Source organism: Schistocerca cancellata, chromosome 1 (assembly GCF_023864275.1).
Source record: "Schistocerca cancellata isolate TAMUIC-IGC-003103 chromosome 1, iqSchCanc2.1, whole genome shotgun sequence".
NCBI lineage: Eukaryota > Metazoa > Arthropoda > Insecta > Orthoptera > Acrididae > Schistocerca > Schistocerca cancellata.
In genome coordinates this window covers 454,172,852-454,193,217 of record NC_064626.1, presented here as the reverse complement: position 1 = coordinate 454,193,217, position 20,366 = coordinate 454,172,852, and the positions used below count along the sequence as shown (strand labels likewise).

At 39.6% G+C, this 20,366-nt stretch overlaps 1 protein-coding gene across 3 annotated transcripts in view; it reads right to left on the bottom strand.

Annotated features, from left to right (window-relative positions):
• Positions 1-3,789: 3,789 nt before the first annotated feature.
• LOC126176871 (atrial natriuretic peptide-converting enzyme-like) overlaps positions 3,790-20,366 on the bottom strand; it is a 590,044-nt gene continuing 573,467 nt past the window's right edge. For all 3 annotated transcript variants that reach the window (XM_049924076.1, XM_049924068.1, XM_049924084.1), the window contains exons 7-9: positions 11,570-11,708; positions 7,072-7,172; positions 3,790-4,761 (exon numbers count right to left, since the gene is read on the bottom strand). In XM_049924076.1, the coding sequence (XP_049780033.1) occupies positions 4,607-4,761; positions 7,072-7,172; positions 11,570-11,708 (395 nt within the window). In that variant the 3' untranslated portion in view covers positions 3,790-4,606. The remainder of the gene's footprint in view (positions 4,762-7,071; positions 7,173-11,569; positions 11,709-20,366) is intronic.

Genomic DNA, 20,366 nt, shown 5'->3' with positions numbered 1-20,366 from the left:
TATTTTCTCATCCCAAGCACTCCAGTCTTCTCATAGAGGATGCTCCACTGACAATGTAGAGGTGAGTTGCAGGCCAGTGCCTCAAGTTCACCATCGGACAGATAGGTGCTTGCATTCAATTCACTGGAATGACAAAAATCCGGCACAGTTGTGACTATATTCATTGCTCTAACACCTGTCCACAAATGAGAGTGTGGCCACAGCCAGTACTACTTTTATAGACATGTCTCCTTTGAACAACTTTGTCAACATACGTTTTATAATACCTCTATGATTTTTAATAAAAAATAAGTGAAATGTGAACGAAAATGATGATCACAATGTAAGTTTTTATGGATCACAAATTAAAGGGCCGGGCTCTTGTGAAAGTGTTTGTATAGGGGAAGACTTATGTTATTGTTTCTCCCAAGGAAAGACTTTACAACAATTTTGAGAGCATCATAGTGTTGATATACTTTTAAATAAAATACAATGTATCCATTAGTCCTATCCAGAATGTGGGATGTGAGGCAATACTTTTTTTTTTGAGGGGGAGGGGGGGGGGGGGGGTCAACACTCATCTGACTGGTTTGACATGGCCCACCACAAATTCCTCTCCTCCACTAACCTCTTTGCACCTGTGTCCTCAGTTACTTGCTGGATGTATTCCAGTCTCTGTTTTCCACTACAGTTTTTACCATCTGCAGCTCCCTCTAGTACAATGGAAGCTATTCCCTAATGTCTTAACAGATGTCTTATCATCCTGTTTCTTCTTCTTGGCAGTGGTTTCCATATATTTCTCTCCTTGCTAATTCCACAGAGAACCTCCTCATTCCTTAGCTTATCCATCCACCTTATTTTCAACATTCTTCTGTAGCTCCACATCTCAAATGTTTTGATACTCTTCTGTTCAGCTTTTCCACAAAGCATATTTCACTACCATAAAATGCTGTACTCCAAACGTACATTCTCAGAAACTTCTTCCGCAAGTTATGGTCTATGTTTGAAACTCGTACATTTCTCTTGGCTGGAATGCCCTTTTTGCCAGTACTAGTCTGCTTTTTATGTTCTCCTTGCTCCATCCATCATGGATTATTTTGCTACCCGCATACCAGAATACCTTAACTTCATCTACTTTGCAATCACCATTTCTGATATTACATTTATCGGTGTTCTCGTTTGTTACTTCTCATTACTTCTGACTTCCTTTGATTTATTCTCAGTCCATATTCTGTACTCATTAGACTGTTCATTTCATTCAACACATCCTGTAATTCTTCTTCACCTTCAATCACGATAGCAATGTCACCAGTTAATCTTATCATTGATATCTTTTCACGCTGAATTTTAATCCCACTCTTGAACCTTTCTTTTAATTCTGTCTTCACTGTATAGATTGAGTAGCATTGAATTTTCTAAGTCTTGCTTCAATTATCAACTGCAACATCAAAACTGCCTTGCTGGTGCCTTTACCATTTTTAAAGCCAAAGTGATCATCATCTACAGATCCTCAGCTTTCTTTTCCATTCTTCTGTAAATTATTCTTGTCAGCCTCTTGGACACCTGAGCTGTTAAGCTGATTATGTGATAATTCTAACACTTGTTGGGTCTCGGTATCTTTGGAAATGCATGGAGGATTTTTTTCTGATAAAATGATAGTATATCACGAGCCTCATACATTCTACATGCCAACATGTATAGTCATTTTCTTGCCATTTCTCGCAATGATTTTAGAAATTCTGATGGAATGTTATCTATCCTTTCTACCTTACTACATTGCGAGTCTTCAAAAGCTCTTTTAAATTCTGATTCTAATACAGGAGCTACTGTCTCTTCCCTGTCTACTTCTGTTTCTTCTTCTGTCACATCATCAGACGAGTCCTCCCCCTCATTGGGATCTTCAATGTTCTCTTTTGACATATCCGTTCTCTTCTCTGCATTTAACAATGAAATTCTCATTACACTCTTAGTGTTACTACCCTTGCTTTTAATTTCAGTGGAGTATGTTTTGACTTCTGTACATCCTCATTCAGTCTTTCTGACAATATTTTTTTTTTTTTTACATTTCCCCTTAGCTTCCTTGCATTTTGTGTTTATTTCACTTCTAACTCACTTATATATGTGTATTGCTGAATTTCCCTGAACATTTTTGTGCTTCCTTCTTTCATCAATCAGCTGAAGTATTTCTTCTGTTATCTGTAGTTTCTTCACAGTTATTTTCCTTGCACCATTGTCTTTTTCTAGCTTCTGTGATTGTCATTTTTAGAGATGGCCACTTGTCTTCAATTAAACTGCCCACAGAGCTATTCATTTAATCACAGTATCTACAGTGTCAGAGAAGTTCAAATGTATCTCTTCAGTCCTTAGTACTTCTGTATCCCACTTCTTTACATGTTGATTCTTCCTGGCTAGTCTCTTAAACTTCAGCCTACTCTTCATCATTACTAAATTGTGATCTGTGTCTATATCTGATCGTGGGTACACTTTACAATCCAATAGCTGATTTTGGAATCTCTGCCTAACCATGATGTAATCTAACTGAAATCTTCCCATATCTCCTGGCCTTTTCCAAGTATACCTTCTTCTCTTGTGATTCTTGAATGGAATATTTGCTATTACTAGCTGAAATTTATTGCAGAATCCAATTAGTCCCTCACCTCTCTCATTTCTACTACCAAGCTCCTATTCTCTTGTAACCCTTCCTTTTACTCCTTCCCCTACAACTGCAGTCCAATCTTGTATGATTATTAGATTTTCATCTCCATTTACACACTGAATTATCCATTGAACATCCTCATGTACTATCCCTATCTCTCCATCTTCTGCTCCAACATTGGCATGTATACCTGAACTATTGTTGTTGGTGTTGATTTGCTGTCAACTTTGATGAGAACAGCCCTATCACTGTCCAGAGTAACTCACTCTCTCTTATGTCTTCCTATTCGTGATGAATCCTACTCCCATTAAACCACTTTCTGCAGCTTGTGATAGTACCTTATACTGATCTGACCAGAAAGCCTTGTCTTCTTTCCATTTCACTTCACTGATCCCCACCATATCTAGATTGAGTCTTAGCATTTCTCTTTTCAGATTTTCTAATGTTCAACCTTTTGACATTCCACACCCTGACTCATAGAATGTTACCCTTTTCTTGATTATTCAATCTTTTTCTCGTGGTCACCTCTCCCTTGGCAGTCCCCTCCTGGAGATCTGAATGTGGGACTAGTCCAGAATCTCTTGCCAATGGAGAGATCACCATGATAGTTTTTCAATTACAGGCTGTATGTCCTATGGATACACATTAAGTATCTTTGATACAGTGGTTTCCATTGCCTTCTGCATCCTCAAGCCATTGGTCATTGCTGATTCATACACCTTCTAGGGACAGTCTCCCACCCCAAGGGCAAGAGAGTGCTCACTCCTCTGTGCTTTCTGACAAGGCTGTTGGCAGAGCTAGAGTGATTTCTTATGTTGGAAGTCTTTGGTTGCCATTATTGATGATTTTTATTCAAAATTTAAGCAGTGGCAAGTTTCAAATACAGGACCGAGGATGTTTTGATTAATTGTCAAAGAAGCTACACCTAGACCACTGTGTCCCTCCAACTCTTACAGACTGAGGAAAAAGGGGGAATCACACTGCACTTGCTCCAGTGCTGCTTTGAAAAAGTGAAACTGGTGATTTGAAGGCCACCTGGTAATGTACATGTAACACAGCTGTGTGTCTATTATCATGAATAAACTACACTTCACTTTGGTGCTACAAAGTGATTCCATTTTTTACTACTGGTAATGGAAGTAAAGTATAATATATAATTTCATAAAATTTTTGAGTTTATTTTATGTACAAAGTGAGTAAAAAATACATATCTCACACATGAATGTAAACATATGTACACACACATACATAACATGGACACTATAGTATTTATTTAAAATAAACGTTGAACACATTCAGATGCCTTCTTTTCATCTATGATAATAAGAAGCAGCATTTACTTAACAATAAAAATTAACATAGTTTGTGGAGTCATAGGGTACGCAGCACATTATTAATAAATTCTGCATGAAAAGCAGAGCTTGGATAATTTATATTGCTTTTTATGTATGCTTTGCTTTTATGCTAAGAAGCTACAGGGCACATTTTTACAGCAATAGTATCTAATACTATTTGTGAAATAGCATCTATTTGCATAACTTTCAAAAATTTTACATCATATTTTTCTTCCTGCTTAATTTTGTACCTCAATTCATTTTATTTCCACAAGCAATAAACACCTCATTCTGTAACTTGCTCACGTAACCAAGTAATATACCAGTCAAATTTCACATTAGCAGTAATTTGTGGCAGTGTTAAGAAATAAAAATATTTGCATTACAGTAATTTTTGGTGCTTTACATGAGATTTTTCTTGCTGTCGGAAGCAAGGAAAAAGATCTTGAAAGAAGACATTTCATACTAAACTTAAAAGAACAACAGGCTATCTTGCAAATTCCTTAGCTGGTATTTCATTCATTCCCTACAATGGAACAACAATTCCATCTGGGTAGTAATATATCACACATGCTATATTTGTAAAATATGCATGAAAAATACATCAAGAGTTTGTAAAAATGATCAAAATACACATTCATCCAGTGACAGTACAGCTGGCCTCATCAATGCCATCAGAGCAGTCTTTTTTACCATCACATAGCTGTTGCAGTGTGATGCAGCGTCCATCCACACAACGTAGTTCATTTGCAGAACATGTTGACATGTATGGCATAGCAGTGAGAATTTCATCTGAAACATTAATTGTATATTAAATGTTTGTAACACATTATTATTAAGGTGATAAAAGCATTCTGTATGTTGACAGAGCTTCAGTAGTTACACTTTTACATAACATTGCACATGCTTTCTTTGTAATAGTCAATTTTTAAACTGCTTGTTTTTATATGGGTTGGGTTGGGTTCTTTGGGGAAGGAGACCAGACAGTGAGGTCATCGGTCTCATTGGATTAGGCAAGGAAGGGGAAGGAAGTCAGCCATGCCCTTTCCTGGCATTTGCCTGGAGTGATTTAGGGAAATCAGAGAAAACCTAAATCAGGATGGCCGGACGCGAGATTGAACCATCGTCCTCCCGAATGCGATTCCAGTGTCTAACCACTGCACCACTTTGCTCGGTTTGTTTTTATATGATTATTTTCATATGTGAACTCTGCTTCTATCTTTAAACAAAATCTGGTCTGATAGTTTGTGTCAAGTAGTTGAAAAGGTTCATATCTGAAAATAAATTGAAGTGAATGTGCACTATATTCAATGAAATATTTTTTGGTACACAAAATAGCTAGCTGAGAATGTCTACAATAGTTATGTCAGAGGTTAGGTCATCAGAAGGGAAAACCAACTTGGAGAACACAATAACAGTAGAAATTATTACTTAACTGAAAATAATAATTTCTCTGATTGTAAAAATGTTTATAAGAAAATACTAATATTTCATATGTATGTGGCAGGGCCTCTCTTCTGCTAATAACATATTTAGAAACTGCTTCTAGTATCAGACTGATAAAGACAAATAGGCTCATAGTGTTTACCTTTACATGCTTCCAGCACTGCTGACAGATAAAAATTACAATAAATAAGAGAGACATTACTCCTAGCTATGAGAATGAAAAGTCAGAGGAGGCGAAGATCACCTATTTCAAAAATAAATATAGATGAAGAAAGTTACCACTTACGTTGTACCAGTTATGTTGCTCTTTTGAAATGTCGTTGACCTTTTAGGTCATAGGTTTGTCTTCGATGTGCTGAAATTGTTCTATCTGCTACACACTCTAAAGGAAATAGGGGCCAGTTTTTGTTGACAAGAAAATTAGTGTAAGTCACCAATGACATAAATACCTTGTGTCAAATGAAAAAAGACACTACAACATACTACCCATATCAGTTTATTTACTTTGGCATCCAACCAACCTGAATCACAATCAGAGATTTTATTGCAAGAGACAAACAAGTAATATTAAAATGGTCATATCTGCCAGAAAATGCATTTATAACAATGAAAATAATCAGTTATTGACAATATAACGCAAATGGATAGATAAAAAATCTACTCATCAATTGGTGGCAGGAGAATACACACACAGAAGAGTTTAACTTTTACAAGCTTTTGGAGCCTTAATTTATGTTAATTCCTTCCATCTCACCCTTTCTTCATTGTAACTACTTCTTTCTTCACTCCATTTCAGTTTTCTACATCTTTCATTTTCTGACCTATCTATTTTTTGTTGTCCCCCACCCCCCACCACTGTTACATACAATGCACTTAGCTTAGGGATAGACTGCAACACTTCACTGACCGCCACTCCCACCATACTATCCCTTCCCCTCCCCGCCCCAGCCTCCTCCTTACCCCCCCACCATCGCCACTCCCATCCCGCACTGTTGCTGCAGTTCACAGTGTGGTTTCAGCATGTGCAGACATGTGTGCAAGTTGCATTTGTGTGTGTGTGTGTGTGTGTGTGTGTGTGTGTGTGTGTGTGTGTGTGTGTGCGTCTACTGCTGACAAAGGCCTTAATGGCCGAAAGCTATAACTGTGTGAATCTTTTTGTTGTGCCTATCGCAACTCAGCATCTCCGCTATATGGTGAGCAGCAACTTTCCTTCTCTGGTATTGTGAAACAGATATAACCATCTATTACCAGCCACTGAAACAGGATTGACTGGGATGGAGGTAACAGACACACCAATTTACAAAACCTTCCAGAACCTCTAAGTAGCTTCTCCATGAAAATGCAAGATGGAAAACAGGAAGCAGAGGTATAATGCATAGGTACTGATAGTGGAAGGATGGAAGAAATGAGTCTTTAGGTGCCAGAAAAGTATCAGAAGTCACCATGAAATAACATGATCTGATATACAGATACATCTGATGAGTGACATACAGCATTACAGACAAACATGGAAGAATCTAATCCAAATAATAGTTCAAAAAGAAAATAATGAAGGAACATCACATGATAATAATCTTCTTAGTTGAAGAATACTGGCAACAACATTCAAATTTTTATATGAGACAGAAAAGCTATATATTAATGGTCTTTACTGACCTTTCTCTACAGCACAATTTAATTCATCAGACCCATCTTGACAGTCCTTGTACCCATCACATTTCCAATGTGCAGGGATGCACTTTTTATCTTTTTCACAACTGAAAATAAATAAAAACAAATGTACAAGATTAAAAAGGATAGTAGTCATCAGTCCACTTAACTAGACACACAGTGCTTAACTATACATTGTCTTTTTGAAGGTGGCGTGCTGTTGCCTTCCTCTGTTCTTTGAACTGACTTACCACTCAGATATAGGCGGACCTACAGGTTAATGCAGTTTCCAAACTACAGTGAAACTCAGCATTTTTTATATCAATAAACATTGTCAGAGATAAGTGATAAATAACAGATAAAAATCCTAGGAATGACTGAGGATTGGATTTGTAGTCTGGCACTTTAACACCAAGTCACATCATTTGTAGTTTTGAGAAGAACCAGTTCAAGATTAAGACCTGTAAATAGGACTTTGCAGAAGAATCCATATCAACACAAAAATGAAAATACAGCAAGTTCCTGATTACCAAGGTGTGGGTTATCTCGCTTTTGGATTTAATAGTAAAAACTTAACTGTAAAGTATCGTGTTATAATTAGGACGCAGACAGATAAATTATGTGGATTTAGTGTGTTTGGTAAAGGGAGAGAGCAAAGACTAGGTAATTGAGAAATGCAACATGACTCATACCAGGGCACTGAAATGCACTGATCAGTTAGCAGAGCATGCTGGACAAAATTTATTTGACCATACTGATGTAATGATTGTGGAAAATGAGAACTTTTTATTTCCCAGAAATGAACTAAATGCAACTGATATGAAATACAGTGTGTTCAAACGTTGGTTTGTAAATAGGTTGTCAGTTTTAGCAAGTAATGAATGAGTAACACTGTGGAGTTTCTTGTGCGACATGCAGCATGGTTTGTAGATACAGTAAATCAAACAATTTTGTGGAACAACGTCTATTACCTGTTTTTTCCACTTATGTATGCAGGCTTTGGTCTGCATTGACCTGGATAACCAGGAGCGTGCTGTAATTGCTTTTATCTGTATGTATCCAGATGGTCAGATGAACACAGTACAACAAATTATTCTTCCCGCTTAAGTGGTGAGCAATGAAGTGAAGTAGTCATCTCCTATCCAGCGGTACATAAGCCACTGTACATCTTAGAAGCATATTCTACATGGTACAATGATTGGTTTGGGTGCAAAAGCAGCCCCATTATGTGTTTCAATCAAGCTAAAGGGTCACATGGACATGGGATTGCAGTGAAGATTGGTGTTCACCAATCATATTGTGTGAATGGTACAAGAAATATGGTAAGGTAACTACAAGTGATAACCTCCAGATGTGTGGAATGTTTATGCAAGATGGAATGTCTGTCATCCCTCACAGACACATAATCTGATCTAATCTACAAGGAACTGCTGACTGATCATGTCCATTTTTTTTCTTACATTAACACCCAGAGGAGATGTATGTGCAGCATGACAATGCACATCTGCTGCTCCTAAATTACATTAGAGTTATATAGTGAACACACAATGGACATAATTTTGCTTAGCTGGCCCTCTGTTATCTTTTGACCTCAGTCCTATTTAGCTTTTACTTTCATGGGGACTGCACATAGTTTTGTGTCTGTCTTAATGAATCTACATTATAATGAAACTTTGTCGTTCTGTTTTCTCATGCTTAAGGAAATGTAGTTAATAATTGGTTGAATACTGCCTCTTTTGAAAACACACAAAAAATTTATCTTGCAAGAAAACAGCCTTTGTCTAATTATTTACCTGCTTTAGTTGCAGACAAAAAATGTTTCAAACAGTGGGAGCACTGGTGAGACAAATGTATTAGTTGCAATGGAGAGTATTTTGAAAGGGGTAAAGTTGTTTTGTAAACAATTTGAAACTATATACCTAAAAAATTAATTCAATTTTTTTTGGGTACTCCACGTATAAGCGCTTAAAAAAACAGAGCATTGCTAGCTTCTTTGCAACTACAGTAGACACAAACAAGGACAGCAAAACTGTTCCAGCTGATTAAACTTTTCCAGTACTGCAGCTTGACTGGAGAAAGGGTTGTGTCAGGTAGAGTGGCTGAAGAGAGAAAGAAGGTGGACTGACTGCAGACAGGGGGAGCTGTGCACAGTACGCAGTGGTGTGCAGGAGTGGATTGGGAGGGGGACAGAACAGAGGATGAGGGAGACTGTGGAGAGGAGTGTGTGACTGACCATGGGTCAGAGGTGGAGGTAGGTGTGGGACAGGTGCTACTCTGAAAAATGATTCATTGTTATTCCATAAGGTCCAAACTATTGTGCATGTGATATGGGCAATAGATTGTGGGTGTGTGTATCATTTTATGAGTCTCCCATTTTTATGTGCAATTCATATGCTTTGCATTTACATAATCATAAAATACTGCTAAGAAAGTAAAACAATTTTCTCCTTAATATGGAGATTTTCTCCTCCTTTATATAATTTAGTATACTGATACAATTATTTGTTGCATCCTTAACAATTTTAAAGCAATTTCATTTATTAACATCTCCAAAGAGAACTTTAATCAGAGGGTATATCTCCATGCCTTACTTTAATCAGCTGAATTGTTCACCTGAACAACACCGTAACACATATTTTAACGGAAAGTGAATCATAGTTGGCATAGCATGGCATCTGATGCCCTGCATGTGCTGGTTTCCTTATTGCTGTTTCAAATTATTGTTAGTGTCATTATCCAGCCATAAAATTCTTGTTGCTGCAATCAACATTGTTAGTGGAGGCATTTCGGTTGACACTCGAATGTTGTGGTGATGAGAGGAGCACACAGCTGCTTGATTAAAGAAAGGAAATGTTAAGCTGACATTTGTGAATGGAAGGAGAATAAACACAAGGCATTGAGAGACAGTGGATGCACATATATATCATGAATAAATGGTACTGTTCAAAACTGACAGCTGATGGGGTGAGTGGAACAACATTGTAACTGCTACTCACAGTGGAGAAAATCATGCTCATAATTTGTGTAGCAAAAACATTGCTGTATGTGCTAAATATTTGCAGTGTTCTGATGTAGTAGTGTAACACTTACACAAAACTGGAGTCTCAGTTTAATAAACACTTCTCTGCTGTAGATGAGAAATTCCTCATTATACCGCATAATTTCCTATCATGTAACAGTGTTTCTGCCTCTGTATAGAGGAACAAAAGATCCTTTCATGTATATAACCCAGACAACTGGATGCCACACCCTACTAATGCCGAGGGCAATGGATTCCTTCTCTTCAAGGTGGAATCAGATGATTTCAGGGATCTTAGTGCACTAGACAAGTGTTGTATTGAGGCTCGTTCAAAATAACTGAGGGTGCCTGGCTACAAATTTCATCTGACAACCTTACTACACTAAGGGGAGGAGAAGTCATAACATCGCACAACTGCAGGTTTGTTAAAGCATTATAAACAAGCTGAGAGGTACTGGAAAGAGAAATCTGCCTTCAGCCAACATTTCAAATTTACTTATCTTGTGTGATGAACTCTTTGCAGTCAAAAGCACCTAGAGGGAAGACAGTATGTCCCAACTGAAAAAAATGGGATTTCTGCCAGTAAATATCAAATGACTAATGGATTTTCATGTTAGTCTGGCAAAACTTGTTGATTGAGGACTGAAAATGTAATGTTTAATGTACATGTTTGGTGTACTTGCAAAAGAAATGGTGGTGCTGCTTGCAATAAACAATGTGTATTTTGACCTGTTTTGCTATATTTTCTCGAAAAAAGAAAAAAAGGAGCTTACTACTTCTGTAATGAGTAACACAGGAAAACCTGTGTGTTTCATCAGTGCAACACTGTAACTGTGCAGAGACGACATTACTCATTCACAACATTAAAACAGTGATTTTTAAAAAAATAATTTATGCATTTGTGTAATAGCCCTTACAAAAATATACAGAATAACATTTTAACTAATATGGTCTGTCACTGTCAAGAAATACCAAAGAGATAAGCATAAAACAGTTGTTTTGTTCTTCTGTACAATTTGCTTTTGATTAGTAGAATGATATTCGGGTAAATGATTCAGTTGATCTCCTTGGATTTTTTTATCTTTAATTAGCATCTGAACATGTATCTGAAACAGAAATGGGGTTTCTAAAAGGATGTAGCTACTGACTCATTCCATATGCAGTGTCTCTGGGACACCAAATCACTAGCCATTAATTTTGGAAGCATTTTCATTGACACCTGGCTCTTCCTCTAAACCCCAAAAGCACATGTGAAATATGCTACAGAATCAAAGCAAGGCTCTTTTCTAATGTATCACTCATAAATTTCTGTAATCTACAACTCGATGACTGCAAGGGGATTTAAAATAGGTGTGTTCAAGATGGCTGTTTGAAATTAGGCACATTGTATTTGATGTACAAGGAAATATCACACAGCATTTTCTATCTTTCCATGATTAGCTTTAACCAGTTACACTATTATAACATCAAAGAACATTCTCTTACCTAACTTCTCCTTCAGCACACTGTGTGCAATTGTATTCATCTGTGGCATAAGGACAGTCATTTACATTATCACACACCCATCTGTTGGGAATGCAAGTGCCATCAGAACATTGGAACTCATTCTTCAGACAAGTTGTTCCTGCAATAAATTTAGAATAATATTAATAATAAAATGATAAGATTAATAAATAATTATGAATAAGATTAAAGTTTATCATCATCATAATCATCATCATCTTCTTTCTCCATGTCACTCCCACCTAGGAAAAAGGTTGGTTGGATAAGTGACATCTGCTGATGTATTCATCACTTACATCGTCCATCAAATGTTCCTGCCAAATTTTCTGCAGTTGTATTTTGCAGCAAGAGCATATTTGTCAGAAAATTTCTGTTGTCTCTCACACAAGAAAGAATATCAGCTGAATCACATTTACCTACAGTTTTACTACACTATTTGTTACTTTGGGGGCCACAGGATGAGTTTTCTCTCACTGTTAGTTTTTGCACATCAGCAGGAGACTTTAAAAACGTAACAATGCAGGGCTAACTTTGTGCCATATTCTCATGAGGGCTTAAGATGATTTTCCAATGACTCTTTCTTTTGGGTGGGGAAAGGGAGACAGATTCAATATTGTGGAAATTAAAATGAAGAAAGAATAGTAGCAATGTTATAGATTAATATCATAATTTGACTCATCACACATTGGGAGATGACATGTTATTCAGAAAAATGTGTCTTGGACCATCGCCTAATGCCCATAAAACAAAAATCATCTATGCAGATACTCAGTTCATTGTGCTGGTATTAAAAAAATATTAATTTTCTGTATATCTTGGCCAAAAGAAAGGGATGAAATATTTTACCTTTACACAGTTATTCTGAATATAAATCTTATACATCCCTTCAGAATCTTTTACAAACTTTTCTTTCAGTAAAGTTTTCAAATCTTCCAAAGTTCAAAGTCCCCTGAGCTCATGGTGTTTAATTTTCAAAGCTGAACATTTTCCCCAGGTTTTAAGTTAATTTTCGGATATGAAAGGCCACACACATTAGTCTTCTAGCATCATTTAATCGTATTTAATATCAGAATATGCAATTTTCTTTGGACAGAAATTTCTGCTTCACAGCAGCTAGAAAGGGGTGCTTCAAAATCATGACTGAAAATGTAAAAGTTTGAAACAGACTCTAGGACAGTTCCCTCCAGAGGCACATAATTTATCTAAATATTCCATATATCATTAATAAAGCAGAGCATATGCAATGAGACTAAATCATATTTCTTCATAGGGAGAACTAAATCATATTTCTCCATAGGGAACAAAATGGGTGGCAAGGAAGGTGAAGCGTATGGACAGAGACCTAATAATTATCAACTTGAAAAGTTGCTGTGCAGGAAGACACATGAAGCTGGTGGTGAAAGCAAAGCTCCACATTCTGGTTCATTCAGGATTGACTGACTACCAAATCATCCTCTGTCAGTGGCATCATTTAGATGCAGTATGGAGGGTGTGGGGTCAGCATACCATTCTCCCAGTCATTGTTATTTTTCTTGATCTTGGAATCAGTACTACTCAGTCAAGTAACAGGAATCACGAGGCTGAATGCATCCAGTTCCAATCCTCCCATCTAGGAAAAATTCCTGGCAGTACTGGAAATAGAATATAAGTCCTCTGCATAGCAGCCACACACACAAGCCACTCAGCCACGGGGGCTGACTATTGGGTGGTGGGGTAGGCATCTATTGCAGAAATGCTATAGCCTATGAAAAAGTCACATCTACATCTACATCCATATTCCGCAAGCCACCTGACGGTGTGTGGCGGAGGGTACCCTGAGTACCTCTATCGGTTCTCCCTTCTATTCCAGTCTCGTATTGTTCATGGAAATAAGGATTGTTGGTATGCTTCTGTGTGGGCTCTAATCTCTCTGATTTTATCCTCATGGTCTCTTCGCGAGATATACATAGGAGGGAGCAATATACTGCTTGACTCTTCGGTGAAGGTATGTTCTCGAAACTTTAACAAAAGCCCGTACCAAGCTACTGAGCATCTCTCCTGCAGAGTCTTCCACTGGAGTTTATCTATCATCTCCGTAATGCTTTCGCGATTACTAAATGATCCTGTAACAAAGCGCGCTGCTCTCTGTTGGATCTTCTCTGTATCTTCTATCAACCCTATCTGGTACGGATCCCACACTGCTGAGCAGTATTCAAGCAGTGGGCAAACAAGCGTACTGTAATCTACTTCCTTTGTTTTCGGGTTGCGTTTCCTTAGGATTCTTCCAATGAATCTCAATCTGGCATCTGCTTTACCAACGATCAACTTTATATGATCATTCCATTTTAAATCACTCCTAATGCATACTCCCAGATAATTTATGGAATTAACTGCTTCCAGTTGCTGACCTGCTATTTTGTAGCTAAATGATAAGGGATCTACCTTTCTATGTATTCGCAGCACATTACACTTGTCTACATTGAGATTCAATTGCCATTCCCTGCACCATGCGTCAATTTGCTGCAGATCCTCCTGCATTTCAGTACAATTTTCCATTGTTACAACCTCTCGATACACCACAGCATCATCTGCAAAAAGCCTCAGTGAACTTCCGATGTCATCCACAAGGTCATTTATGTACATTGTGAATAGCAAAGGTCCTATGACACTCGCCTGTGGCACACCTGAAATCACTCTTACTTTGGAAGACTTCTCTCCATTGAGAATGACATGCTGCATTCTGTTATCTAGGAACTCTTCAATCTAATCACACAATTGGTCTGATAGTCCATATGCTCTTACTTTGTTCATTAAACGACTGTGGGGAACTGTATCGAACACCTTGCAGAAGTCAAGAAACACAGCATCTACCTGTGAACCCGTGTCTATGGCCCTCTGAGTCTCGTGGATGAATAGCGTGAGCTGGATTTCACACGACCGTCTTTTTTGAAACCCATGTTGATTCCTACAGAGTAGATTTCTAGTCTCCAGAAAAGTCATTATACTCTAACATAATACATGTTCCAAAATTCTATAACTGATCGACGTTAGAGATATAGGTCTATAGTTCTGCACATCTGTTCGACGTCCCTTCTTGAAAACGGGGATGACCTGTGCTCTTTTCCAATCATTTGGAACGCTATGCTCTTCTAGAGACCTACGGTACACCGCTGCAAGAAGGGGGGCAAGTTCCTTTGCGTACTCTGTGTAAAATCGAACTGGTATCCCATCAGGTCCAGCGGCCTTTCCTCTTTTGAGCGATTTCAATTGTTTCTCTATCCCTCTGTCATCTATTTTTATATCTACCATTTTGTCATCTGTACGACAATCTAGAGAAGGAACTACAGTGCAGTCTTCCTCTGTGAAACAGCTTTGGAAAAAGACACTTAGTATTTCGGCCTTTAGTCTGTCATCCTCTGTTTCAGTACCATTTTGGTCACAGAGTGTCTGGACATTTTGTTTTGATTCACCTACCGCTTTGACATAAGACCAAAATTTCTTAGGATTTTCTGCCAAGTCAGTACATAGAACTTTACTTTCGAATTCATTGAACGCCTCTCGCATAGCCCTCCTCACACTACATTTCGCTTTGCGTAATTTTTGTTTGTCTGCAAGGCTTTGGCTATGTTTATGTTTGCTGTGAAGTTCACTTTGCTTCCACAGCAGTTTTCTAACTCGGTTGTTGTACCACGCTGGCTCTTTTCCATCTCTTACGATCTTGCTTGGCACATGGACTAATGAGCTGGAAACTGAAATGGTACTTGAGGTTGCAGCAGTAAATTTCAAACTAAGAAAAACACTCTGGGCCAGCCACTGTGGCTGAGTGGTTCTAGACGCTTCAGTCTGGAACCACACTGCTGCTACGGTTGCAGGTTCGAATCCTACCTTGGGCATGGATGTGTGTGATGTCCTTAGGTTAGTTAGGTTTAAGTAGTTCTATGTCTAGGGGACTGATGACCTCAGATGTTAAGTCCCATAGTGCTTAGAGCCATTTGAACCTTTTGAAAACAGTCTGGTTATAGCAGCACTATGTATGTCAACTGAAAGCAGTATTGAAGGTTTTTTTTTTTTTTTAACCATGTTGAAGACTTACTGAAAAAGACAGCAGAACATAAAACATGTTTTTTGTTGAAGACGTCAACATAGATTCATTATGTAACAGAAATAATTATTTACATTGTGGTGACTTATTATATTGTTATAACTATAAACACACAAAATGAGCATCTACAAGAATTGTTATGGATACATAGACATTCAATGATCATGTTCTCACGAACATAACAGAGGAGAAAGTACACATAACCACCTTACAAAACTTCATATCTGTCCACAGAGCCATTATTATGCAAACTGCTGTAGCGTATATGGACAACAAAAAGTGATATATTTATATTATAAAAGAAAATATAATTATGATAAACTTAGAAGAGCATTATACAGGGTGATGTTTTCTACCATTTACAAACTCTAAGGATTGATCAATGAGAGTATATGGAACAAAAAAGGTCTAATGAACAAAGTTACAGTATGTGTTGAAAATAGTTTCCATATGCCTCAACACATGCGTGTACATGCTGGGGCATGTTCTGTCTCACACGTTCACATCAGCCAGCGGCATCCGGACAGTGTCAAAGGCAGAATGAGTGTGCTGCTCCATTGTCTCCACATCTGGAATGGGCTCTGCATACACGATACTTTTGAGATGGCCCCATAACCAGAAATCACACGGGTTGAGATCCGATGAACAAGCAGGCTATGCAACTGGACCCCCCCCCCCCCCCCCCATCTGATCCATTGATCAGGCAAGACTCGATTGAGATGTGTCTGGACATTAATGGTGAAACGAGTTGGAGCACTGTCATGTAGCAGTGACATAATCCTTCGAATCATCAATGGCACTTCATCCAGCAGGGGAAGCAAAGTCAGCTGCAAGAAATGCCGGTAGTTCCACCTTTGAAAGGGCACAGGTGACATCCATCCCCTTCCTTAATAAAACAATCCAAACTTGTACTCTATGAGAGAAGGAAGGAAAGTTGCTAATCACCATATAGCGGAGATGCTGAGTCGTGATAGGCACAATAAAAAGATTCATACAATCACAGGTTTTGGCCATTAAGGCCTTTGTCGGCAGTAGACACACATACACACACGTACACACACACACTCATGCAAGCGCAACATGCACACACATCTGCAGTCTTAGAGAGCTAAAACTACACTGCAAGCAGCAGCACCAGGGCATGATGGGAGTGGTGATTGGGTGGGGGTAAGAATGAGGCTGGGTCGGGGAGGGGGAGGGATAGTATGGTGGGAGTGGCGGACAGTGAAGTGTTGCAATTTAGACGGAGGGCAGGAGAGGAGGTGTGGAGAAGGGAGGGGGTAAGTAGTGGAAAGGAGAGAAATACAAATTTAAAAAAATTAAGAGACTGGGTGTGGCGGTGAAATGACTGCTGTGTAGTGCTGGAATGGGAACAGGGAGTTGAGGCCAGGTGGGTTATGGGAACATAGGATGTATTGCAGGGAAAGTTCCCACCAGCACAATTCAGAAAAGCTGCTGTTGGTGGGAAGGATCCACATGGCACAGGCTGTGAAGCAGTCATTGAGATGAGGGATGTCATGTTTGGCAGCGTGTTTAGCTACAGGGTCGTCCACTGGTTTTTGGCCACAGTTTGTCGGTGGCTGTTCTTGCGGACAGACAGCTTATTGGTTGTCATGTCTACATAGAATGCAGCTCAGTGGTTGCAGCTTAGCTTGTAAATCACATGACTGGTTTCACAGTTAGCCTTGCGTTTGATGGGATAGGTGATGTTAGTGACCGGACTGGAGTAGGTGGTGGTAGGAGGATGTATGGGACTGGTGTTGCATCTGGGTCTATTACAGGGGTATGAGCCATGAGGTAAGGGTTTGGGAGCAGGGGCTGTGTAAGGATGGATGAGTATATTCTGTACATTTAGTGGACGGCAGAATACCACAGTAGGAGTGGTGGGAAGAATAGTGGGTAGGACATTTCTCATTTCAGGGCACAACAAGATGTAATCGAAACCCTGGCGGAGAATGTAATTCAGTTGCTCCAGTCCTGAATGGTACTGAGTTACAAGGGGAATGCTCCTCTGTGGCTGGACTGTGGGACTTTGTGAGGTGATGGGAGACTGGAAAAATAAGGCACGGGAGATTTGTTTTTGTACAAGGATGGGAGGATAATTACAGTCAGTGAAGGCTTCAGTGAGACCCTCAGTATATTTAGAGAGGGACTGCTCGTCACTGCAGATGTGACAACCATGGGTGGCTAGGCTGTACGGAAGGGACTTCTTGGAATGAAACGGGTAGCAGCTGTCAAAGTGGAGGTATTGCTGGTGGTTAGTAGGTTTGATGTGGACGGAGGTACTGATGTAGCCATCTCTGAGGTGGAGGTCAACTTCTAGGAAGGTGGCTTGTTGGGTTGAGTAGGACCAGATGAAGCAAATGGGGGAGAAGTTGTTGAGGTTCTGGATGAATGTGAATAAGGTGTTCTCACCTTCAACTCAGATAGCAAAGATGTCATCAGTGAATCTGAACCAGGTGAGGGGTTTAGGATTCAGGGCTTTTAGGAAGGATTCCTCTAGATGGCCCATGAATAAGTTAGCATAGGATGGTGCCATGTGGGTGCCCATAGCCATACCATGGATTTGTTTGTAGGTAATGAATTCAAAGGAGAAGTAATTGTGGGTGAGGATATAGTTGGTCATGGAGACTAGGAAGGAGGTTGTTGGTTTGGAATCCATACAGCGTCTGGAAAGGTAGTGCTCGATAGCAGTAAGGCCATGGGTATTTGGAATGTTAGTGTACAGGGAAAAGCACCAATAGTGATGAGCAGGGTACCGTGTGGTAAAGGGAAGGGAACTGTGAAGAGTCGGTTGAGGAAATTGTTGGTATCTTTTATATAGGAGGATAGGTTCCTGGTGATAGGTTGAAGGTGTTGGTCTGTGTGAGCAGAGATTCTCTCAGTGGGGGCACAGTAACTGGCCACAATGGGGCATCCTGAGTGGCTGGACTTTAGGAAGCATGTAGAAGGTGGGAGTGTGGGGAGTGGTAGGGTTAAGCAGAGAGATGGACTCTGGGGAGAGGTTCTGGGATGGGTCTAAGGATTTGAGTAGTGACTGGAGATGCTGCTGGATTGCTGGAATGGGATCACCTTGGTATGGTTTGTAGGTGGAAGTATCTGACAGCTGACGGAGTCCTTCTGTCATGTAATACTTGCGTTTCAAAACTACGGTGGTGGAGCCTTTATCTGCAGGTAGGATTATAAGATCAGGATCAGTTTTTAGATGGTGGACTGCCATTCTTTCTGTGGATGTAAGGTTAGTATGCATGTTGAGGGATTTGGGGAATGATGGTGAGGCAAGGTTCAAGGGTAATAAATTCTGGAAAGTTAACAGGGTGTGGTTTGGAGGCAGTGGGGGTGAATCATGGTTGGATGGAGGAGTGAACTGGGTTAGGTATGGTTCAATATTGGTCTTTGGTTCAGTCTTATTGGTTGGGTTGGTGGCAAAAAAGTGTTTCCACTGTAGGTACCGGGAGAGGGAGAGAAGATCTTTTACTAGTCCTGCGTGGTTGAATTTGGGAGTAGGACAAAAGGAGAGACCTTTGGAAAGGACTGATATTTCTGTGGAACTAAGGCTTCTGGAGGAAAGGTTCATCACTGTGTTGTGGGCCTGTTTAGGTTTTGAGTCCTGTGTGGTGGTGGGAGGGAGTTTTGGATGGTGGGGTAAGTGTATTAGGTCTGTGAGGCAGGGTTTGTCAGCTATGAGGGGGCATGTGGGAGGTTTGGAGGTTGTTGTAGGATTGGTAGACAGTGGTACTCCGAGGCAGGAGTAGGAAGTGAGCAGGATGGAGAGCTTTTTGAGGTTGCGTTGCACATGTTGCTCAAGTTCCTGCAGGGCAAGAGTTTCAATGTGTGCTATGGGTTCCAGGAATTTGGGATTACATAGCAGGAGTATTTTGCTGATGGAGAGAAGGTACTGCAAGGAGGATTGGGCTTGATTGATATGGTTTTGTAGGACTATGTTGGTGAGGGCTAAGGACTGGCAGAATCTGAACAGATGGAGGTCATTGTGGAAGGAGGGGTGGAAACCAGAGATGAGTAATTTGATGGTAAGGCCATTAGGGGGAATTTCATGAGCCAAGCAACAACGCAGGAACAATATGTGGGACTGGTATCTGGCTAGGGATAAGGAAACTTTTTTGTATTGAGCAGATGGAAGGAGCAAGGGTCCATGGTGGTGCTAAAATGCAAAAAAAATTTGTAAGAAAGTAGAATTATGTCCGAAAAATTATGCAAAAATACGGCCAAATACGTGTGAAAAGTACGAAATGGATGCACAGGGCAAAAAAAGGAGATGAAATCTGATGAAGATGATGATACTGGTAGGCGAAAACTCACTAAAATTGGCAAGAAGTCACCAAGGTCAAAGTAGAGAATAACTAATCATTAATAAATATGTGTATATTACTGTGGGTAGCAGGTTTGAGGGCGGATAAGCGTAGAGAAGGGGGACAGCAGATGTGACTGTATGAGGTGGATCTAGTGGGTGCGAACAGTACCTCTGTCCACATCAAACCTACTAACCACCAGCAATACCTCCACTTCAACAGCTGCCACCCATTTCATTCCAAGAAGTCCCTTCCGTACAGCCTAGCCACCTGTGGTCATTACATCTGCAGTGATGAACAGTCCCTCTCTAAATATACTGAGGGTCTCACTGAAGCCTTCACTGACCATAATTATCCTCCAATCCTTGTACAAAAACAAATCTCCCGT